Source organism: Astatotilapia calliptera, chromosome 5 (assembly GCF_964374335.1).
Source record: "Astatotilapia calliptera chromosome 5, fAstCal68.1, whole genome shotgun sequence".
NCBI lineage: Eukaryota > Metazoa > Chordata > Actinopteri > Cichliformes > Cichlidae > Astatotilapia > Astatotilapia calliptera.
This window is the reverse complement of record NC_137426.1, coordinates 29,433,992-29,459,510: the sequence shown is the minus strand read 5'-3', so window position 1 is coordinate 29,459,510 and position 25,519 is coordinate 29,433,992. Positions and strand designations below refer to the sequence as shown.

General features: G+C 41.0%; 2 protein-coding genes across 2 annotated transcripts in view; one reads left to right on the top strand and one right to left on the bottom strand.

Annotated features, from left to right (window-relative positions):
* LOC145428749 (uncharacterized) overlaps positions 1-25,519 on the top strand; it is a 217,496-nt gene that overhangs the window by 74,194 nt on the left and 117,783 nt on the right. The gene's annotated exons all lie outside the window — the stretch shown is intronic.
* On the bottom strand, positions 487-6,554 carry LOC113022843 (inositol hexakisphosphate kinase 2-like). Its single transcript, XM_026168718.2, has 5 exons — positions 5,806-6,554; positions 3,956-4,178; positions 3,164-3,348; positions 2,527-2,702; positions 487-1,950 (listed from the first exon to the last, which is right to left on the bottom strand). Exons 1-5 carry the CDS (start codon positions 6,062-6,064, stop codon positions 1,318-1,320), a joined length of 1,476 nt encoding a protein of 491 aa, XP_026024503.2. The 5' UTR covers positions 6,065-6,554; the 3' UTR covers positions 487-1,317.

The following is a 25,519-nucleotide window of genomic DNA, read 5'->3' as shown; positions in this document are numbered from 1 at the left end:
CTAGACCGAAGAGTAAGGCTGTAAATATGTTTTGGGGCAAGGAGGAGGTGAGGGTGGTGGTGTATTGGCTGTACAATATTACAAGAAGTATCCACAGTAGCCTGGGCATGTGCCTTAGTAATTCTTCACAGCAGGTGGTGGTGTTGGGGAACAAGCCCCGGCACCTGCTTGCACTGAATTGTCTGCAGTCCTCTCATACTTTCAGTGTTGATGGTAGATCTATTAATCAGTTGGTCATCACGGACTTACTGAGCGGCACGCCAAAAAGAGGTCATCTGCCTCCATACATTCACGCACAGAGGCAACGAGCACACATTTGCATAAAATTTGTCTGCCAACATTTCCCTTTGGTTTGAGCAGGAAATGTGGTTTCTCTGTAAACGTGTAAAAAAAAAAAAAAAAAAAACAAACCCCCCCCCCCCCCAAAAAAAAAACCCAAACAAACAAAAAAATAACCAACATCAAATATTAAAGAGGACACTGATGTTACCACAAACCAAGGTTTTTAATTTTTCTGTGAACAAACTGTGGACAGCACAGATATACAAGATAGAGGTATCCAAACATGTCAAATAACAATATTTATTAATATCATTATTGTAACATTAATAACATGGAATGTACTACCTTCCATTCACATTTTTGAACTTTTAGATTATTTTATGAAAGATGTCATATAAATAAATAGCTCTCTCACCTCTTTCTGACACCTATATGAATATAGTCTCTTTGAATATAGATGAACAGGGGAGAAGGATGGCAGAATGACCAGGTAAAAGAGGAGAATGGAGGGCGTGCGCTCACCGCCTCTCTTCCCGTGGACTCGCTTCTCATACTACTCCTGCTCTCTATGATAGCCCTCAGCCTAAACACGCACTCAGCAGAAGTGCATGTTTGCGTGTGCAAAATGACAACACTTTTCTTTGGAAATCAGACACAAGGAAACACTTCTACTGTCTCAAACTGCCTTTAATTTTTGCTGCCTACCCTTTTTTCTAATGGTTACTTAATGGGTTAAAACAGAACGGTGACAACGGGTAAATCACTGCATCATTCACACAGATGGCTTTTATGTTACTTGCAGGTCTGTTTCACATCCTGAGGATGGACGTACTCAACGGCCACATCGAAAAGCACCAGTGGCAGAAACAGGAAGGGGGTCCGATCAAAGACCAGCTACAATGAAGTCCAACTTTGACGATAAGAGAAGGAATTTCTCTCCCCTTTAATGCAGTCTGCTCTTCCTCCATTTGTTCAAGGTTCAGACAGTGTGTTATTGTGCCTCTGTGTTTGAACGGATGAATGTTATGTCAGTATTCAGTCTGTACTTTGGTTCTCCAGCTCAGAAATGATGGTGATCAGGTTCTGGAGACCAAAGATGTAGCCGCTGTCCTGGCCCTCGTGGACCACGCTGTCTTCCCGGTAATGTCTGCAGGTGGTGTGGGCAAAGTCTATCATTCTCACATCCACCACGGAGCTGTGCGTGTCTGAGCGGGACAGGTGAGCCTGGCTGATACCTGAGCTCCCGCTGCTGCTGCTACTATCACTAGATGTGGAGGGACTGTGTGGAAAACCAAGCGCACCTGCAACTTCACCCACCTCCTCCTCCTCCTCCTCTTCGTCCATTTCTGGCTCGGCTTGCACCTCCTCGTCCTCATCTTCTTCCTCTTCAGAGAGCCCGTCCTCAGTGTGTCGGCGTGTGTGTTTTCTGTGTGGAGCTCCATCATAGATGATGAGCAGAGAGCTGGAGTAAAAGCGGTAGGATTCGCAGGCCTCCAGTGCAGCCTGCATTTCTCTGAGCCTGCTGAGCACCGGGGAAAGGAGTTCGTGTCGCAGACGCCGACCGCTGTGGAAGAATTGGAACAGAGCCTCCTTGAAGCCCGCAAGGGTCAGTTTACGGCCATGGTACTTGTTCATAAACATCAGCTGATCTGTGTCACTCTGGTACACCTGTAGTGATGAGAAAACATGGAGAGGTTGAAAAAGCTAGAAAAGTTCACAGACTCTCAAACATCCGCATTAAAATGGCTATAGAGTGTATCTGCAGTCAATCTTTCCACCTCACCTAGATATTTTGGGCCTTATTCAAAGTTTTCAAACAGACAGACGTGTTCTCGTATAATTAGAAGGCCAGCGTGTTTCAGGCTAGATGGCTATAAAACAAGTTAATCAGATTACAATAGGAACTGTTGCAGATTTTGTAGCATTGTAGGGTAAAAGCATTAACTTTTAACAGTCGCAGTCTTGGGCACTAAAGCTGGATTACCCACATAAACCACCAAGACATTGTTTCAAATTGTGTTTTCAGACAATTGACAAACAGCTGTAATGTTTTAAATGGGTGAGCCTTCTGTCTGTTTCCGGTTTTTACGCTAAGCTACAAGTCAGCTTATACAGCATTCAATAGACAGACATGACTCTTATTTCATGTAGCTATATTTCCCCCAAATATCATCTTCTATTTCTTTTCTATTTCTTTAAGAGTAAGAAATGAGTATAGACAATAGCGTTTGCCTGAAAGCTCACCTGCATGCCACACAGACGGACTCCTATTAAGGCTGATGTGCTCTGCTGGCACTTGCGTATCTGCATGGCCTTCTTCTCCTCTGAAGCGTCGTCTCCATGCTGTCGCGTGCCCATCTTTAGGTCCAACACGCACGGCACTGTGTGCCGCCAGGTCAGGTTTTCAAGCAGAATGAATTCTGAGAAAATGAGTCAAGGAAGACAAGACAGACAAAACACTATCTTCTTCTGGACTAACCAGTTTTAAGTTCAACCTGCTGGACGAGGCTGAATGAGAAAACAACAGAACTGAGCGTTGTCTCGAAAGATTCAGCTCCCGTTAACATTTGCAATATGTAAAATCAAATCAGAGCAACATCAGGTAACCGATAAGAGTGCTTTTGAAATGCAATGCCATAGAACAGAGAACAGAATAGCTGCACAAGTATTAGATAACGGGCAGCAGGAACCTAATCCACTGATAACCGTAATCTGGTGGCTTACTTGGCCAGGACTCATGCCATGTACACTGGCCTGGAACCTACAATGCATTTCATTGCAATCCCCCCCCCAAAAAAATAAATAAATAACATTACGTAGCTTTTCTCTGCAGTCACATATGAGCCAGTTTCAAAAGAAAACTCAGTCAGCGAAAGGATACTGTACTGGTTGCGGTGTTTAGCATTCTCCTTCATCCTCTGCAGGTGCTGCTGGTGACACTTGAGGCTCCAAGGGTTGTGTTTGAGCTGTGGGACAGCGTTACTGTGGCTGTCCTCTAGTCGGTAGTAGAGCACCTCGGCCTGCTTCAGCCACTCCAACTCCATGTCCTCCTGCAGCTTTTGAACACTGAATGAAAGACAGGGAAAGACAGCAACGACTGTAGTTACACATGGCTAAAGAGCAGGAAATGGGGAGTAAAGTATGGAGAAAGAAAAAATTCCTGGAAAGAGGTACAAAGTGGAATCTTTCGCTCGCCACCATCCATGCATTCAAACATCAGTTTTCCTTGTTTAACCCCAATAATCCCTCCCCAGCGCAGGGCTAACTAAGTCAAAGTTTTCCTTTTGTATAAAGGCATTAGAATGAATCTATTGCAATTATGCAACAATGACTCTTTGACCCTCTCTCCAAGGATCAGCCTCCAGCTGTATTTAAAGACAGTTAGGCTTACGATTACGAGGCTAACTTTACGATCAGTCAGTGTGTGCATCATAAGTCGTGGTATGTCTCTACAGCTACATTCACGGAAAATTTAAAGTTGGTTATAACGTAATACGGGTGCATAACGGCTCCTAAACCATCTTTAATTTCTTTTACATGAGCAGTGAGATCAGCATGAAAATGACTCACTTTGCTCCCACCTGCTGAGGCATCAAACACGTCTTGTCTTATCATGACTAACAGGTTCCTGAGTCAACTACTGTCTGTGATAGGGTATTTCCTTGCACCTCACCTCTTCTCCTTGTCTTTACGAGAGTTGCGGCTTCGGCCATCTTTGCTGTCCGCTAGCAGCGAGGAGGCCATCATTTTCCCCCACGTCATCATCTTACTCTTGGGGTCACAGTCCACCGAGTGCTCATTGTTCACCAGATCTGTGGCTGGGTCACTATCAAGGGGGTAGGCGATTAGGCAAAGATTCCCCTCCTCGTCCTCCTCGAAGCTCACGGACACCACACCTGAGACAGAGACAGAAAGGTACGTTTTAGACACAGACTCACTGAACAGTGATGGGAATTTGTTTCACAGGAATCTATCAAAGAGGATGACAAACTTAAAGGAAATCTCTTCACTGCTTTAAGCAGCACGATACAAAAGTATGACTGAAGTGGATGGTTGACGCACACTGAGCTCTAATCAACACATTCAAATAACAGCCCAAACACAAAAGACACCAGGCTATAAAAACTTAGGTCAGAATTCAGTTTATTGATTACCACCAATTATCTGAAGCAAACTAATCAATAGTATACATACACTGTAAACGTGTAGGAACCAGAAAGCCATGTACAGGAGAAAGCATCAGAAAATATATGCTTCTAACAAAAATAACAGGAGCTTCAGTGAGTCAGAAAAGTTTGGAAGATTCAAGTTCGGTTAACTTCAACAGAAAAGATATATTTCCATAATTTTCCCATTTGCTTTTGTCCAAAACAGCTGCACCCGTTCCTCTTCATGCACGTCCCATGTATGGCTGAAGCACAAGCTGAGAGAAGGTGAAGCATGTAGCAAGCAAGTATGCCTCATTGTGAAGACAAATACAAATGGGGGAAACTGTTGACATGGAAAACAGTGCACAGGTGTCACGAAACAGTCAATTTACAGAGTGAATTTAACTTCTTCACTTCTGGGGTTTGTTGGAACTATTATATGGGACAGCAAACTGAAGGCAGCACAGTGCTTTTTAGGATGACCAGAGACACGCGTTTGCTCTATATCACCTTACAATTCTCTGCTGGTGACACAAAAGAACCGGCTCCGCTGCTCTTTGAGGGAGGGTCTTAGATAGCATTTAAAGAGGATCTGCTGTAGTGTAACGTGAAGGGAAATAAGGACACAGTAGCAAAGGGCTTTGCTGTAAAGAACAGGCCTTTCTGCTGTAACTCATAGTTTAATCCCTTTAATCCATCACACTCTCTGAATGAAAGAATGAGATGAATGCAGGAACAATGTTGGCTATGTAAATAAGAGATGGTATGTTTAACCGGTCCAACAGTTTCTGCTTGCTATCGTCACTCACTATGCCTCATATTTGACAACCTTTAAAACAAAAAGAAAAAAAACGTGGGAGTGACTCAAACGTCAGTGAAATAATACAAAGCCATTCAGTGGTTTTGTGAGGCACCACCTACGTTGACCTTTGCAGGTGATGACCTCCAGCAACTGCCTGAATTTCTGGATCCAAAGGAGGAAGAACCTCACATAGTTCCCTTTTCATCTCATTGGTGTGTTGCCCGGTAAAAAGAAAGAAGTAAAACAACACAAAAACAGTGGCTCGCAATTGCTACCCTGACTTACCTTCAGTTCATCACTCAGCTAGCCAAGCAGCACAATTGCAAGGCCCGTTTGTCCCAATTACAACCTCAGCTACAGCACCCTCCTGTGGCACAATGCGGTATAAACCTGGCAAGCGCCTGCTTGTGCAGACATGGGCATCTCTAGTTCCTAATAATCTAAAATTGCACACTTGACACATGCAAGCAGGCTCTGCACACATCTATACCTATCTGATGTATGTATGCACAAAAAAGAAGTATGCACGTAAAGAAAGAGACATGCATGAAAAAACACAGTAGTTGTCATTACCTCTGTACTGGGGGGTAAACCTCCTCATTGCTGCAGGCAGACTTTTGTAGAACTGATGCTCGCGGGGAATGAGAGGCTTGCAGATGGTCTGCTCTCCAAAGCGTAGGACGCAGGAATGTCCCCCGACCTGGTGCACGAAGGGCTCAAGCATCACTCCCTTCTCCATGTAGCACTGCTGGTGCTGCAGCTTGTTCTGTTGCTTTTGTTTTTGCTCCGCATCCATGACCTCCTGGGCCTGAGCCTCCACAGCCGGACTCATCCTCCTCTGGCCCTGACCACACTGCCGCGGGCATTAGACTCCTGACGCACGCACCAACAATATGGTGGGGGCCCTTTCCGGCAGGGACTCGCACACACTCACGGGCTACAGATCCCCAGAGGACTAGTCCTAACACGCTGCATTAAAGATCGCAGTTTGTTTTTATGAGTTATTCCCGCGGTGCTTTCCGAAGCATTTGCTGTGATGGTGATCTGCTGCGCCGATGCTCTCACTGATACTGCTGCTCGAAAACAAAGGACAGGAAGGAGGAAGAGAAACAGAAAACACGACTCAGGTTTACTGAATATTCAATTCCTTTCGGCTCCTTGCCTTACAGTCCTTGTAGCCGGGTAGAAAAAAACAAAACAAAGCCGTCTTATGTCCTTTATATATTAAGGTTTGGAGTTGTGCTGCTGCGGCAGATAAGGCGACCAGACACAGCTCCTGCTTGTGCCTTCTCCGCAGACTCGACGCCTTATGACAGACGAGAGCTGGCTCGCTACTGGTAAAGCACTCAGGAGCCTGACACTCGGCCCGCCCTATCACAGGCAGCCCACCAATCACGTGCATCTAAAGCAGGTTGTTGGGTGGCAGCCCAGAGAAGCAAGCAAACAAAGACAGGGGTGGGAGGGGGCAGTCTGGGTGAAGGGAGAGAGGAAGAGGAGAATAAAAACAAGGAGGGAGGGCAGAGCTGAACTCAGCTGTTTCTCTGCGCGACAGCGGGGGTTTTAACAAACTGGCAGAATAAGCACCAGCATTTCCTTAAAAGACGTACGGTGTGGGGGAGAGAAGCACAGAACTAGGACAGGAGTTAAACACACAAACTGACATCCAATGCAAAACGGCAGTCAAATATAAGTAAAAAAGTCAAACTAGACTCCTGGATGAACAAGTAGCTTTGCTCTTCCAGGAAAACATGCAAAAAGGAAGACGCCTCGAATTTAATGTCACTCTTAGGAGATTTTTTACATACTTGTAATTGTTCCTCATACAATTTACTGCATAGCATAAATTTAGGTTTTCTGTAATTACTGCTAAAAAAAATAGTTAACTTTAATTTCTTTAAAAATATTGCAATTTAACAAACCACCTTTCACATTTTAGCAATAACAGGGTAGCAAACAGCATGATTAAAAATGGGGGACCCCTCTCTTCAGTTTACAATCTATATTGAAGCGTTGTTGATAGTAAAGCCGGTGTTGTGCCAAAAAGTGATTGTCTGCCAAAAACTGATTTCCGGTATTTGCCAAAAACTGATTGCTCGTATTTAAACTGCTATAAGTAACTTGTTGGCCTATAATATGTGAAACATATGTCAAATGCATCCCTCATGGATGACACAAAGTCATATTGAGCCACAAACAACATTCGTGTAACAAGGTAGAAGCCGCAATCAGTTTTTGGCAGCGACTTTTATAGAACCTTTATTTATGCAGTTAAAAAAAAACTCATTAACATTAAAAATGTCTTTTGTAAGAGTAAGACAGCAGAAATGGCAGCAAATATTACAATAGTTCTGTAAAAATATTGTAAGTGGGGAAAAAGGACCGGATTGGTTATAATGTGAGTACAATAACACAGAGTTATAAAGATACTTGAAAAAACAGATAATCTTTTAATTCTATATATAACCCCTTTGTAAACGCTGTTCACCGAAGTCTATTTACCAACATACGTAAAGATATTACACATAAAAAATACACGGAAACATTGGAAATCACTTTTTGGCAGGCAATCACTTTTTGGCACAACACCGGCTCCATTCGCATAATCTTCTACTGTTTTCAGTGATTTCTTCAGTCGCTGTTGGCTTCAGAGCTGTGTTGTTATGAAGTAAAGGCGTTGGTAGGAGTGACGTGTAAGGTTTCTAAGAGCTTGTGCTCTGACTTGAGTGGAAACTATAATCCTCATCTTGCACTCTCCCAGACCTCCTTGACATAGATTATCGTAGCAGGCAAAACAACATCTGATTAAACCAGTCGCTCACTGCTAACTGCAGTGAGGCTAACTTTAAACTGCTGACGAGGAACGCGTGTAAGTGCACAGTGTACTATTCCCAAAACATATAAATGCATGTTTGCCGCCTCCAACATATCATAACATGTTTTGTGTGCACATACCAGTGTGTGCTTTAAGTTAGAGATGGTGACTGGCTGGGGTTGTAGGAAAAGAGTCAGCACTAATCTCTCTAATCCTGTCTCCTGGAACAAAAGGGGAAATGGGCCATGATAAACAAGCAGGGAATATTCCCAGTTAAATAAACGAGTATGTTCAGTGCAATTACCTTTTTTTGTGGACAAAAGATAGGGTGGGGCAGCCACCGACTTTTGCACATCTCCCTTTTATCTGTGAGCAGTGAGGCTGAGGCTGCTAAACTAAAACACAAATGAAGGTCAATGGCGTGTTTCTTTGTAATTTTAGAGAAAGGTTGCTGTCTTAAATCCCGATTTGATTGTAAAATCATACAATGCTATATGTCAACTGAAGCCTAAAGCAACATTTGAGCAGTGGCACTGAGATCTTTGATTAAACAACAATTTTATGATCCTGTACTGGTCTTGCTGTTCAAATACGAAACAACATCAGTGCCAAGACTTGCATTGTCCACTATATTTAACATGAAACGGGAGATGAAAACGACAGTTGACAATGTTAAAATCATGAAACAGCGTGCTGGCATTCGTTTACATTTAAAGCTACAGGAGGCATGCTGTTTGAAGCTATAAGAGTTCAGGCATGCTTTTTATTTCCGACAGCTCAAATGAGCACAAACAGAAACAAACATGATCTAATTCACACAACAAATTACTTTTTAAGTTACGCAGAGGAATTTAAAATGTATGATAGGATGCACTAGAACAAATCTAAAAAGACAAACATGAGAGACAAGTGTCTGTGAAGGTTCTCAGTCATCCAGGTCATTGTAGTCAACATCAGAGACAAGTGTAAGGGACTGCTATGACCTTGAAAGTAATGAGCCATGCACAGCATGGGGTAGTTAACAGGGGCTTTTCACAGTGATGCCGACGCACGTGTCAGTCACAAACAGAGAAATGAGATATGAAATATGCAGGTGACGCAAAGTCCCAAATCCAACCCCTCACCTGTACGGACAATTTAACAACTGCACAGTCAAAATAACGTCTCTTGATGAGGTGATAAGGTCTTGTGCTGCTGAAAAAAGAGGCCAGATTTTAATCTGTGTACCACAGAACATGAAGAAAACAGCTTTGCAAATCAAAAACGTGAATCTTAATCCCCAGTAAACTCAAAACACAGAGACAGGGGCCCTTATGGAATGGAAAGAAGAACAAAGTGAATATCAGCAGTCGATCATCAGGCAGACAGGCCATCAAACTTCACTCAAAGCTATTTGTGAAGCTCAAGTTCAAACTCTTTATATGTACTATTGGAGCTGTTGCCATGGAAATTACACAAATACTGAGCCTACACCATGTCCGCTACACTTACCTTGTGTATTTTATACTAATTGACTCGCTTACATTTATATAGATATTTATTAGCAAAAATATGAATTTATATTTGGACAACATTTGCTTTTCTCTTCATTCCAAAAACACATCTTCTCAAATATAAATATGCCTTTGCCCGACTGAACACATATTAAGCAAATACTTAGGCAAGAAGATCTTGCAAAAAGTACACAAGAAAGACCAGACGAACCTATTCTTCTTTTTGTGCTGGAAAAGTAACCGTCTATGTTTACACCTTTACCTTAAATCCCTTTCAACTTCACCTTCTGTGTCATTTTCAAAGTCATACAGACACCTGTCTAAGCATCCTTAACTATATGATTAACAAGTACAGCATGATCAAAGGGCTCACTTAGCAATCTTAATTGGTGAGCTTTTATCTATCAACAAAATACGGCAGCCCAGAAGATACAGTGAGCGCTGGTATGTCACTGAGGACATTGGGTGATTGATGGGTCGATTCAAGGCTGCAGTAGATTTACAAGGCTTTATATAACGTGACTGTTCTAAAATTATAATCAGAAGACATGTTTGGATAGTTTCACTATTTAAAAATGTGATAGGCTGTGGAGTGCCAACTGACAACTGAATGAGCAATTTGTGAGTTCTTTAAATACCTTTTTGTTCACACCTTGTATTTCTCATTGCAGGCTTTAGGTCAAGTATGGAGGCGTGAGTGAGCAGGAGAGTATGTAGAGAAAATCTGGATTTACAAGTTATTTGACTTTGTGTACTTCTGTGACTGTCATAGACAGTTTTGTTCTTATGTGTTTTATGTGAGATTCCCAACTTAATAGCAATCAAAGACACATATAATCTTTTTGTTTTCCAATTTCAACATAATTTATGCTGAATTTACCATTAAAAATTATTGGTTGATTCTCAAATGTTATGAATTTTATTTTATTTAAATTCAATGACAACATATTCTTTGCAAATAATTTATTGAATAATTTTTTTTTACCGCATTTTGATTTTCCTTGCTTTCCTTTCCAATACTATAATTAGCAAACAAAATCCATTTTAAATTTATAAATACCTACATAAATAATTTATATACAACATAAAAAGTAAAGGACCACGTACAGAACCATGTGGAACACCACATGTGACACTTACTGGTTGTGACCTTGTATTATTTACATAGACATATTAATACTGATCTTCTAAACAACTGCTTAACAAACTATCTGCTGTCCCTTATTCCATACATTTCTAACCTTTTCAATAATAATCTGTGGTCAGGGATGTCAAATGCCTTGTGTAAGTCCAGAAATACCACAACTGCATGTAAGACTCTATTTGTTCCCAAACTAAACTTATGTACTTATAAACAGTCTGGACTAGATGTCTCTATTAGGATGAAAATTATAGAGAAGGCTCTTGAATGAGCTCAGGCGGGATGGGTCGCTAGGATCTTTTTCCTTGTAGTCATACAGACGAAAAATATAGAGGCATCAGTGGAGAACATGAAGTACAAAGTAACAAGAAGCATGGTTTTACTTAGAGAGAACACCCCCTAAAAATCTTAAAAACTTTTTTGTACAACCAAGGACATTTTATCATTAAATATTGTTTATACACAGTATTTTTTTTCAGGTTCTACGTTACAAGTCTGATGTGTTGACCTTATGTCCTGCAAGTGCTTAACAAGATTTAGGATGAGACATAGTGCATAATCTTAATCAGGTGGCACGCGTCTGAATTTTTACTGGATCAATTTGCACAATGAACACATGCAAGGTACAACGACTCACATTCAGGTGTGCAGAACCCAGGCATCATGCATGCTGACAGGAACAAACACAGAAATGCATACATGGATAAAGCAATCGAAACAAACAATCAAAACATCTCACTACACAAGCTTGTACATATTCTGATATACCTGATCTGGCACACGGCATGGCCACAGTGGAAAAAGGATAATCTTACCTGTGTGGAGATTTACGGGGTCAATTTTCAGACTGATCACCTCGCTTTGAGCCCGATAAACCTGGTAATCAAATCCTCATGGGCCACCAAACACCTAATCCAGCACTAAAAATACCACATGCTGTTAGCAATTCAGAACAGAAAGTAGCTATTTATAAAACGAAGTCTGCACCATGCCAAAAGCAACAGACAATTATACACAGGAATCACACTGAGAGGAAACAATTCAGTGGCTGCCACTATGGCCAATGAGGGCAGACATAGAAGACTTATCGTTGTACCTACTGGTCAAATTTCAACCATGGCTGTACAGTCTATTTTTGGTCTTGTCCTTTTTGTCATGCATGCAAACAAACATGAAGCTGTCAAAATGATTACACATAAAGGAAGAAACTCTCAGCCACTCTCTGAGCAGGATTCTGCCAGAGGCAGCTGTCTGCCATAACTGGTTGGTAGACGAGCAGAAGCAACAATAAACACAAATAATAAACAGAGCAAAACACAAACCACACAAGACAGAAGACAGACTTCAATAATGTGCAAAAGCAGCATGTAAAGACATGGGAATGGAGAAGTGCTCAGCACCTCATGGGAAGCATTCAGCAGTCTAAAGGCTTTTACACGCCAGGCGCACAAACATGTGTGAATGTTTTGTGTGCTAAAAATATTTTTCAGACTCTTCCACTCTTAATGCAGCTGTTCAAATCAACCGTGTAATTTTGCTGGACGAATCAGACACACAGCTATACGTTGCTCTGGATCAATCGTCTCTCTGAAATGAGTTCTCTGCCTCCTCAGATGTCCTAACCCTGCCAACAAAAGCTCAAACTTCCCCATTGAAATGCTAAAATATGTACAAAAGTGGTCATGATACAGCTTTAACTCCTAGATCAAACCATGAAATTCTCCCTGCTCCTGCCTTCTCTTGAAAATTGTATGAACCCAGAATATCAGGTTCTTCCTTTTCTTGTTTAGAAACATCAGGACCGGCTCATCACTGCTTGATGTCGACGCAATATCTTTTTTTTTTCCACAGTGCATATTTTGAGGACAAATTTTTCACAAAAACACAAGCCTTTGGTGTGGATTTACAAGTTTGCATCCAAAAAACTGGGAATTTCTCGTCATCTTTTTTTGTAACGTGCTCTGTAATGGCCTTAAGGCCTCTGGCTCCGTCTTTCCTTTTGTAATTATTAAGGCGCTAATAAAATAAAGCAAATATGGGAAAATTGCAGGAGCTCTCTTTCTATTCCCTGTTAGTGCTCATTTCTTTTTTGTGCATATGGATATCAATAAAAGAAGATTTTTAAACTTTTACAGCTAAAGGATGAGCACGGTTCTTTCTATCTGTTTAACAAGTGTGTACATAAATGGATGTGGGTGTGAGCAATAAGGGCATTGCACTCATACACACACACAGGCTGGACCGGTTTCTCTGACCAAACCATGTTGAGTGTAAAGATGAGGCATCAATATTTCCATTACCAAATTAAATGGCTTATAAATAATTTTTAAACAATTACACAGTATGTTACCAGATGTTTTGACTTGTAAAAAACTAAGAAATTCAAAAGGACAATTTTTGTAGACCTAATTTATTTATTTATTTATTTTTTATGTGTATTTGGTTCAGGGCAAGAAGATGTGCAATAAATATGATTTGCTGGAGCATGAAAATAACAAAGAACTCTGGAGTGCAAAAAGTAGGGCAGCTAGAACTTGTTCTAGAAGACACCAATCCTTTGCAAGTGGCAAATGATCCAGCATTAATTAGCTAATTATTTAGTCTCAGTATAGTGCCAAGAGGATGGCATGTCATCCTAAATCAAGCCTTTAAAGTCTGTCTAACGAGATAGATGCAAAACTCTTTTCTGACTTGTCTTTGGTCGTCTAATTAATTAAAACAGGATAGAGGACTGACAATGCTTCTTAGTATAATACGGTCTTCCCAGTAACTGTTAATCCAGGAGTACTGCCAAAGTTTGTGACTGGATGGCGAGTCACTGACTTAGGGGAGTGCTTGTGAAGCCGTAAAGCTCAGCAATGTACAGGAAATGAGAACGTAGACGTCACGTACTTCCTGGATTAAGCTTTGCCACATGCTTAAAGTGTCTCTCTTTCACACACACACAGACACTGTGACACAGAAGCATTCGAGAGAGACTGAGCTGGCTCCAGTCCATTGACACAATGCAGGTTACCAGCTCCTGTCTGACACAGAACTGCTAATGGACTCCTGGGTGCTGCTTAACGTCTCATGAACACAGCAGTTTCATTGAAGGAAACAACTCATCACTAATTTGACAGCACAATAAGTCAAAAGGTGCAGATTTTGTCATTAAGCTATGATACCCAGAAATACTTTTAAGAAAAGGTCACTATATTATTCAAATAATGTTTTCATAGATATTATTTTCACAACTGGTAATGTTAGCATATCAGTGACATTGAACCCATAGTCCATACGGATTTATCCGGGTCTGGGATTGTGCTCATACAGGCCTTGCATGAACTTTTCCCATGGCTAACTGGCTGAGTTCCTCCACTGCAGCTGAGAAAGGTCAAAAGGCATTGGCACGCCCACACTCTCTGATTTAGTTTTCAAAAACTAAAGAATGAAGATTATAACAGAGATAGAACAGCAGTTCTATGGCATGGCTGTTAAAAAAATTACTGGCTTTTGTTAGTTTTTCATAAACATTTTAATAGATCCATTATTGGCTCTCTGTCTTTGCCAGGAAGCTTGGAGTCGGGCAAGATGCTGAAAGAAATAATGCCTGTCATACAGGACTTAAGGCATCTCGTCAACTTGTTCTTTGCACGGTGGCTGGAAGCCCTCATTCTGCTAATCCTATAGATAGGGCTCTTGACATAGTAGCATGTCAACAACACTCATCACTCCTCCTTTGCCTTAAGGGACCATGACAGTGTCGGTATTTGAACTGTTTCCAAGACAGACAACAACAACATTTTGCAGATGCTGCAGTTGTAAATGCACAGCCCAGTGATTAATGGGGGTTTTTGTATTTTTTTTTCTTTTTACTTTTGAATGCAGTATCAATAGTTTTCCAGCAGTAATTTATTTGTAATAACAATGTAATTACAATGTCATTATACAAGCTAAGAAGCATCAAAATCTGCTCTGATGTTCCTTCATACACAGGCACAGTCAAGTGTTTCCATTTCTGTTACACGTTCTATAAAAATAACTAGCACACAACTAACCCGCATGGGTTTGCACGTGTGTTTGAATACCGTATGTGAATTACTGACATTATCCCACCTCCGAAGTGTGTCAACTCCAGCTATCTACCGCTTTGCACAAGGTGACGGAACAGAGCGAACGCTAAACATCATTTAGTACAACAGCGCATTTCTCAGACCTAATAAAAACATACACACACGTCTTTCACCTACAGGAATAGCACACATATCCCTCATCGTAAACCTTTAAAAGCTGTGATCTGACATAAACACCATGGAATGTCCTCAGTGTAATCTTTATAACAAGGCTCCATGCAGACACTTACACACTAATGTGCACAGCCAAATGCAGCCATTTGGATACAGCTACTTTCTACCCAACAAGGACATGCGCCATAACAAGAGGTGACAGCACACTGTCCAACCACGTGCATCTCTGTTTATGTCTTTATAAGGAAGGGCCAGAGCCATACTTAAAAGAGGCAGTAATTTTAGTAAACAAAGAAAAAAGAAACAGTGGAGTGAGTAATATTTAGATGAAAAAGAAGAAAAGAGAGATGTGGAGAGAGGACTGAAGGATAATCGTATGAGTAAAGTCAGACATACTAATGGCTGAGACCTGCTATCATATTATTAAAAGAAATGTGACCACAGCCCTGAAGGCAAGAGTACCCTTCCAGGACACTTTACACTGTAAACTAACTCGGCATGAAGAAGGCCCACACAGCCTCAGCTCTTGCTGACTGCTGCCCAGATGAATATTAATCCTTGGAAAAAACCCACACACGTGCATAAACATAATACGGTAAGATCAGACTCTAATACGGTGTCCACTAACAGCAACTTAGAAGCTTGGTGCTGACTGACCTCAAGTACATGCACATACTATTAGATGCACATTATTGTGATGGGAAACAAAAGCTTGCTGTGGTTCAGTGATAGTCTGCCTAATATTTTGACTGCTGCTCACACGGCTTGCAGCACAGGCTGCATGTGAACTCTGTGTCTCACACTGATGAAAGCACTGACATCACTGATGTCAGCTGTAAAATACTTGTAGTTGTTAGTTTATGTTTATTTATTTACCCTTTACTGGACCTGCTTAAGTGATGACAACCAAACAGCTTTTTTATTGGTATTAAACTGTATAATTTAACTGGAGAACACAAATAGGACAACCAGTTCTAAATCTGTAAGTAGGTCAAGAAGCAGTCAATTAGAAGTGATTCACATAATTGCAAAGACCAGAAACTGCTTTCAAAATGTACCAACAAGCATCCCCGTGGCCTTAATGTGCAGATTTTTGTGGCAGGGCAGAAAAAGGTCAGCGTGAAGATGCACTCCAACGCTCCACTGTAGCACAGGTACAACAGCACAGAAATGTCTAGCGAGGCACTGAAATGCACAGTGGGTTCAAGTGTGTGTGGGTGGGGACGTTGGCTGCTACAAAGCAGCGTGGGCTGCACTGGCAGCAGTGCAGCATGTTTCTGTGCCATAGATTGCTCTGCACTGCAGTGGTTGTGTGTGCACGTGAGAAACAGCGCACATGTCAGAGGATTACAGATGAGCCCATCCACATCCCCCTCCAAAGGATCCTCCTCCCATACAGAAACTACACCCCTTCCCGTACTAATGCAGCCATCATTTCAATCTCTTTGTCAAGTGAACATCCAGTCCTCAATCTTCCCCCAAAACAGCAGCATTTATCCAACATAATAAGCACTTCATCCTCTCAAAGCAAAAGACTAGCCAGCAAGATGACACAGTACAGATTACACTCAGTCCACAAAACTGATGCCTAAAGGAGAAGGAAACTTCCATTTTGGGACAAAATGGGATGAAACTTCAATACCCGCTGTTAACCTCTCATCCTCCACTTCATTTAAAACTGAAATGACCTTTCTGACTCTCCACCCATTAGTGTGGCTGCTTTTATCCTAATATAAAGCTCTGTACCTGGATAATGAGCAGTGGAGGTGACAGATATGCAGGGTTGTGGGGAGGCTGATGAATCAGAAGATGGTCTCTAAGTGGGTGCTGATTGTAAGCCTGGCGCTGGTCCAAAGGGGGTCTACAGAATACCTGGGGCCCATGGAGGTAGAAAAAAGGAGATCTAAGTGATGTACAACAGAAAGCTTATTATACCCTCCCAATCTTTAACAGTTAGCCAGATAACATCTGTAACAATCAATGAATATAAAGAAATAAAAATATATGTAGGGGGGTTAACAGGTTAATATATAGGGATGTAAACAGGAAACAGATCCTCTCTAGAATGACCACAAACTGAACAGGAAGCTATGTATAGCAATCCTGTGGCTCTTTTACACTCGTAACTTCATCTTTCCTGCAAATATTTTGTTAGAATATGAACTAGCGTCACTTTTGCAAGTACACTTTGCTGAATTTAACCATGGAGCTACATGCTGTTTACTGCATTTTGCTATTAAAAATAAATGCTTCATAAATAAGGTTAAAGACAGTTTGTTAGGTTAACCAGACTGACATCTGGCAACTGTTAATGTCAGATATAAGGAGGAATCAAAAAGTTGTGACTCCAAAAAATAGTAAGAAATGTACCTGATTTAAATTTGGTCGACATCTCCTTTGAGGTCTTACAGAAATGGTGCCATTTTCAGATACACCATTCAAAGTTGAGTCTTGACTATTTGCATGTCTGTGATTTCACCACAAACCTCAAAATATGGTGGAGCTGGCTCCCAATCTACACCCCATCTTTGTGTCTGCTTTGTCCAGGCCTGAAGGCTAAGCCTATCTGCCCTAATTTCTTCATAAGGCTTAATTGTCTTTACCCAAAATAGAAATAAGTTTTCTATTTTGATACAGCAGAAGTGATCCAGTGCACATTACAGATGCATAAGCCCAAGTAATACGAATGAGCCTTCCTCTATCTTAAAACAGCAGCATCAAACTGAATGTACATTCCCAAACAGGTTGGGGATGCACATGAACATAACTGTAATTTTGCATCTTAATCAAAGATAATGATGTGCTTTACTATTTGATTCATTTTTTTGAGCTTTTCTAAAAATGTTAATTCAAAAATGCATGGATTCAAACATTAATTATATTTTAGCATTAAAAATGTCATTTTGATTAAAGAGCCTGTGCATACCTGTGGATTAACCATTATAGAAACATGCAATTTCTTTGGTAATTATCTGTATTGTTAATTAATTTATAAGTTTAGTTTATTAATTTACCTCCTGCAGGACCTGACATCCACATATGTGGACATCACATGGGTTTGTCTAGCCCAAAATACTAAATTCTGCTCAACAAGGGCCTGATATCCCTTACGAGCAATGTTCCCTCTAATTTTTCATGTGTCAGAGCGAACACACAAACTCCCTGAGCGGTCCCTTGGACCACTGTGAGCAACATTAGACGTGTGCACTGTGGTCACGCCAGCATCAGATCCATCCAAGTTACATGGTTTATTAAAATAATCAAATTACAGCATTTATGTTAGACTATTTTTTAATTAACTGCTTTAGCCCACTTACAATGAAATTTTTAAAAAGTCTTGTTCATGACTTGTGTCGTATGTTAACACTATTGCAAGTAAAAAATAACTTGAACTCCTTTTTTTTAAATAAAGCTCTGACTTGTATTACGAGTATGAGTCTGTGGTCTGTGAGAGAGTCTGTAACTGCAAAATACAGAATATAATGACCAATGTTGGGCAATTAATTATATAGTTACTTCTTCAAAAAAGTAACTGAGTTTTGCAAACAACAAAGTTTTTTGCAGCTGTTTACCTACAAATGCAGCCAAGGCAGTTTTTAAATAAACATTTCAAACTATTTACAGAACAATCAGCTGTTCTGCATCAAATCTGATGCCACACAAATTATTTGTGCCACTCCAAAAATTTATTTCTGTCCACTATGAGATAAAGGAGAACAACAGCCTGATACCTGCAGGCCTGACAACAGGAGATGTATCACTCCTGTAACACCTGTAACATTCAGCAGTCACCTCATTGTTCTGACACACACAACAAAACTATTGGCTACACTACACACTAACTACACAAGACAACACACTAACTTTAGACTCCAAACATGCTAAATGTCGCAAATCTCACACATCTCAAAACACCGCCGTAACTTCCCTCTTCCTAAACAACTAAATGCCATGTTGCCATATCATTTTTTGATTGGTCGACATGGTGCATTTTTCCACCAATAGGAAAGGCTGCGGGTTTTTGGTTTTGTTTTTGCTCACAGGCGGAGTGCTTTCGAGTGCTCTCCTTATAAAACTTCGTTTTACCGTTTCTCCACACAGTAAATACAAACAATGATAGTATTCAGGAAAAAAAACAAACATTGCAAACGTGGCTTCACTCCACATCAGCCGCTTTCCTAGTTAAAACACCCGTGTCGACACATAAGGACGCTGTCATAGCCTGTCAACGACGCTGATTAGCTGCATATATACGAATGTGAATCGCATCATTGGCTGGAGCAGCCAGTCACCAGTCACTTACTGACTCACACTTCAAAACAGAATGAATTGTTAACGTATTTATTTTAATTTCAATACAGGTTAGATTTTTTTGTGCGCATGCAGGACATTCTGCCACTGCTCTATCGAAAATTAAAACAAATGCCCTCATATGTGGATATCCGGCCCTTGTAGAGCAAAATCAGGTAAAAGATAATTCTTTGTTTTTACATTCATCAGGTCCCAATCAGCCCAAATAGCAAAGAGAAATTAAAAATACATGCCACGAAAGACTTTGGGTCTTTTGAGGGTAAATTAATACATTAATACATTTATTTTTATGATAAATGTATTCATTTATGAATTTTTCTAAGACACATTTAATCACTCTATTATACGGGCTCATTAATATTTGACTCATTTTATAAACCAAAGTACTATTGGACAACATTTCATTTTATTTTCTTGATAATGAAAGGGCATCCTCCTCGTACAACCTTAACACAAACAGATAATGAGTAACTTCACAAATTGTATTTTATGTAGATCCTATGACTTAGTACCAAATAGTTTTTGACAGCATCCTGTGCTTTCATGAGGAAGTATAGATGGATGAAAGAAGAAAATGGTATAAAAGTTTCTCAGATATATATATTCACAGTATAGGTTTGAGTCATCTGCAAATAAGTCCAAACTATTCATTACTATCACAAAAGACAGATCATCGCTAAAACAGGGACAAATCAATGAACGAAAAACCAACAAACAACACACTGCACTACAGTGAGGCTGCATGGCTATGTTATACTGTGAGGTGCATTTTGGATCCACTTGTCCCAAATATTTCTATCCTGACATAAGCAATCTCTGCCAGGATAACAATGACAACAACTGAATGGCTTGATGAGTATAAAAATAATGTCAATTAGATGTTACTGTCTATGCAGTGACCAAGCCATAACCCACCTCAATGAGAGATTTTGGATCAGTGTATTAGACTAGGCTCTTTATCACCACAATCATCATTAGAAGTACCAAATGAGGTACTTTTGGAAGAAAGGTGTTCCATTACTCCATCTGATTTTTCTAAATGTGAAGTGCACTGAAGGTGGTTTGAAGGGTTTAAAGGTTCTGAAGGGTTTATTTGAAAATGGCACCATTTCTGTAGGTTCACACAAAAAAGACCTCAAGAAGGGGTTTCTTTCCATTTGTCACCCATCTATAGTCCGAGGTACGAAGTAGCCTCCGGATATTTGCTCAGCATGTAGCCTTTGAAAGAGACCTGTAAGAGCTCAGCCAAATTATGCACATCTATTTTCAATTGTGGCTGCGCGGTGGGCGCCAGGGGGGAGCCTAGATACATAGCGATTCCTATCACTTGGCAAGAACATTTAGATCCATACCTATGTACTGAACACAGGAGGCAAAATGCCTGATCTGTATCTGCCAGTCCAAAACATACATCCAAAACTCTATCATGCCTTGACTAGTTAATACAAAACCTAAGATTTAGTCAGACAGAGAGAGATAGAAACTTAGCCTGAGGAAGCAGAAGAGGAAACACGAGGCAGAAAGTCCAGAGAGAGAGAGTCTAGTGTTTGTTGCACACCAATGAGAGTCGTTGCTCAGCTGAAGCAAAAACACCTTTTGCCTGCTTTAGTGTGCTTCAAGAACAGTGCCTGCTGGTCTACGTGCAATAGCAAAAAACGACACGAGCACCACTTCAGAATTATCACACACTCTGCATATGCTACTAAAAAAGTCACCTGGGTCAAAATAAAACTCAGCCACAAAGAGACGCAAAACAAATCCCCAAAAATAGAATCTGCTGCTTCCATGTCTTAAACCTCATCTACTATTACAATGTTTCTGCTATTAAGGACTTGTTAAAGCCATAAAACTGCATTCTGTATGAGTCAGTGACAAATTAGAAGTCAAACGAGTCATTCTGCTCAGCATGATGAGCACACTATGTCCCTGAAGCCACAGTGCACACTCATAGAGGCAGACAAGGAAAAGTGCATTGCGTGAATGCATGTTTGTGTACACGTACATTCAATTCAATTTATTTATATAGCACCAAATCACAACAACAGTTGCCTCAAGGCACTTTATATGTACATGCACACAAATGCACTCAGTGCAGTTGGGAAGATTTCAGAAAACGTGGGATGCCTAACTAATCAGGTGCAAGACAATGGCTTAAAAACAGAGGCAGTTTTCATGGTGCTCAGGTCTTGCGTGTGCCAAGTTGGACCCTCACGCGAAGAAACTTGAACCTGTATTGGCAAATATAGATAAAACAATAACTGGAATAGATGGGGAGCTCTGATTTGTTGAGAGGGAGAAAAGTCCCGGGAACAGAGAGATGAGAGGCAGAGGGGCTGACAATGTGTGGAGATACTTGTGGGAGTGAGACACCAGATGACCACAGCTGGCATTGCCAGCCACTGCTTCGGCAGTCCATTGACAGTGAGAACACAGGTTAAATATAAACTCTGTAATCCCCCCAACAAAAGGGCACTTAATGAGTCTGCCTGAATGGCAGGGTGGGAGCTACAGAGAGTGAGGTGGAAACAGGAATGCAGCTGGCATTTGTTCAACATTATACCACAACTACTCGGAGCGGGTCGGTCGCGCACTGAACAGAACCGCTTTCGTCCTCTCAATGACAAATATCTCGCTCTATTTCTCTGTCCAACTGGTTTCCCTGGCATGGGCCAGGGATCTGTCCTCACGCTGAACCTCCCAGGAACACGCTTGCCATTTTCAAACTGGGCTCACAGCAACTAAGCAGAAAAAAATTAAGATGGTGGGGAGATTATCGCCAATCTCGGGATTAAAACTCGTCACACCTTCCATGACTGAGAGATGATGACCGACTGCTAAGTGGCAGCCATAAACAGGAACGATAGCCCAGCTTGAAACGAGTAAGCGCCTAAATTATTCAAGAAGGTCAAAGAAGCACTGGTGGTTCTAGGACTCAGCCATTCTTAGATATGTGGGCCTAGCAGCAGCGCAGTGTCGCTTTCTCTCTATAACGACACCATTTAGTGTCAAGCGTCTATTTCACCCTGTGCTGGTGAAAAGCTGTGGACTACGCTATGCTTTACACCTTGAGGCAATAGGGCAGCGTTTCAAAGGTTTTCTGACACAGTGTAATACTAATACTCTGTGACTCTCATTAAAACAATCCTACAAATGCTTGCTGGGCAGGTAGCCTCACTGTGGTGACAACAGCCTAATAGAAGTAAGGTATGTGGGATGTCTCCATAACAACTCAAAGTGTAAAGCCTTATGCATGTAAAGCTAATTTTGGCTGCTCCTTTATTCACTGCCACAGCATGTAGTGCCACATACCTTATTTGGCAATTTTTTAATGCCGGATGCCCTTCCTGATGCAACCCCAAAAGAGATTAGTGTCTCCTCCAAAGACTGAACCAGTAAGCTTTTGATTATTAGGCAAATGTGTAAATTTCTACAGTGTGCATACAAATGATGAAAACTGCCCAAACAAGTTAAATCAGGTCATAAATATAGATCCCATTTTTTAAAGCTCACAGCTAGCTCTACCGCAGGAAACACTCCATCGGATATGTGTGTAACAAGATCCTCCAGATCAGAGGTTTGCCAAATTAACAGGAGCTGAGTGACAGTGAGATTAACTTCGAAAAACCGCATGCGTTTAAGGAATCTCTGTATGAGACGTCAGGCAAACCGAATGAGCATCACAAGGGTAAGGCTTGTGAGAAATGCCTCTGATGTAATCAAAAACTGGAATAGAAAGGTTACGCACTGTGGTTTTTATGCAAAAGCTATAAATGACTTTTAAAGGGTTACTAAAGCTGTTTGAATATAGTTCCAAACAAATAATAGTTCAAGCAAAGCTAGTTCCAAAAAAGTAGCATGTCACAAGTTGTCTGGCAGGATATACCAGAATCATTCAACTTACCATTTTAAAAAAATATATTTTTACTTGACCTGTTACTTTGCATAAACAGCCTCTGCACATGATCTCACTCAGGTCCTAGTCATTTTGCAGAGACTTTTCACATTTTCGGCTTTCTGTGGACAGAAAGTAGAACACAGCAGCCAAGTGTAATGTGCATTTCAAGCACATAATACAAGCAATGGTCCTGAAACACATAGTACAGACTACAAACCCATAGCAGTGGAACCCTGAAGACATGGGACAAAGATGTAAGAGTAGAAACTAAATACAGATTAAATGATTAATTATTGTGCAGTAAATCTGACTGGGGGGAAAGAAAAAAGAAAGTTTAAACATGTCTGGGTCAAGCGTGCACGCAAGCACTGTGGGAGATGAAAACGAGAAGTCTCTGTGAAATGTATGGCTCCGAAATTTATTTTCAGTCCGATGACAGCTTGTCATCATCCATCCAACCACCTGACTGCAGTTTCCAGAGGCACTATCCAGCTCAGGGGAGGCCAGCCATCCCAGCCAATGTCCCCACTCAGGCAGGGGAATCCCTGTATCATGTTTTAGATGCGGCTTACAACGATACCTAAGCTTTTAGTGAGTCCTCAGAGGTTTCCAGAGGTAATGTAAGGTGATGTAAAGAAGTCCATGCTCATAGGCATAACGTGAATGGGAGGATACCAAAAACAGAAGAAGAAGAAAATATATAGTCTAAGCAGACCTGAAGAATTAGTTGTTAAAAGCAAACAAAAGGCAAGCATAATAGAAATACTCGTTAGAAAGTAGCAGTGTTGGGGAGTAACGGAATACATGTACCGCCGTTACGTATTTAAAATACAAAATATGAGTAACTGTATTCCGTTACAGTTACCGTTTAAAAAAGTGGTATTCAGAATACAGTTACTTTGTTGAAATAAATGGATTACACTGCGGTACTTTCCTGTTTGATATTGTCGCGGGTCAGGACTGTTTGGGTTTTGTTTGACAGCTACGTTCTGTTGTTCCAGGCGGCAGCGTTACGGTTGCCATGGTTACAGGGCGACGCTCTCTCTCTCTCTGCGACTGTGTGTTTCCTGGGTGAGAGAGCGCCTTTTTGTTGTTGTTGTTGTTGTTGTGCTAAGCTAACAGGCAGAATGCTACAAGCATAGCTCTAAAGAATGTAGCATCATGGGCAGTGTAGTCCGTGTTGCAGGGAGAATGGACTGCCATACACGTTATGGGTCTGTGAGGGCGAGGAGGGAGAAAAGGGGGAGTGGTAAGGTACGAGTTGTCATCGAGGAAAAACGGGAGCTGGAAGCATGTAAATATAATAATAACCACTGCAGCCAAGAAGAGAGCCTGACGAGCCCAGTTGTAAGTAAGCTATTAAGACTCGACTGTACACCGTGTTCGTGTTTTCCTCCGAAACAATAAGTTCCGTTGGAGCAGCCTTTCAACGCCTCTCTCTGTCTCTCGCAAGAAAAGTTGACCCACACAACAAAGTAAAGCTATTTTTCGGCTACCAGCCGACAGGGACCCCGCCGTATTAGTCAGAGGTCCCTTTACTACAGTTCGAAGTCGCTGACCTGCAGTAATAGTAATAAATCACACAGCAATAGTAAGGCAAGGCAAGGCAAGGCAAGTTTATTTGTATAGCACAATTCAACAACAAGGTGATTCAAAGTGCTTTACAGAGACATTAGAAACAAGAACAAATAAAAAGCATGATTTAAAATTGATTAAAACAAGCAAATAACCTAACTAACTAATTAACAAACAAACAAACAAACAAAACAGTATATAAAATCAAAACAGATAAAATCAGAACAGTAGATAAAATCAGTAGTTAGTGTAAGTTTTGAAATTTAAGCTTAAAGTGTGGATTTGGTGCTTTATTCAAATGCAGCTGAGAACAGGTGAGTCTTCAACCTGGATTTAAATAAACTGAGTGTTTCAGCTGATCTGAGGCTTTCTGGGAGTTTGTTCCAGATATAAGGAGCATAAAAGCTGAATGCAGCTTCTCCGTGTCTGGTTCTGACTCTGGGAACTGATAAAAGACCGGATCCAGATGACCTGAGGGATCTGGATGGTTCATACTGGGTCAGGAGGTCATTGATGTATTTTGGTCCTAAACCATTCAGAGCTTTATAGGCCAGCATCAGAACTTTAAAGTCTATCCTCTGACGGACAGGCAGCCAGTGTAAGAACCTCAGAGCTGGACTGATGTGGTCCACTATTTTGGTCTTAGTGAGGACTCGAGCAGCAGAGTTCTGAATGAGCTGTAGTTGTCTGACTGATTTTTTAGGTAGACCTGTAAAGATGCTGTTACAGTAATCAAGCCTACTAAAGATGAATGCATGGACTAGTTTTTCCAGGTCCTATTGAGACATCAGATCTTTTATCCTTGATATATTCTTGAGGTGATAGTAAGCT

Coding starts and splice junctions, on each gene's coding strand:
- LOC113022843 (XM_026168718.2), bottom strand. CDS start 6,064: ATGAGTCCGGCTGTGGAGGCTCAGGCCCAGGAGGTCATGGATGCGGAG. Junction 4,179..5,805: donor GTTTACCCCCCAGTACAGAG/GTAATGACAACT, acceptor TCTCTGTCTCAG/GTGTGGTGTCCGTGAGCTTC. Junction 1,951..2,526: donor TCCGTCTGTGTGGCATGCAG/GTGAGCTTTCAG, acceptor TCATCACTACAG/GTGTACCAGAGTGACACAGA.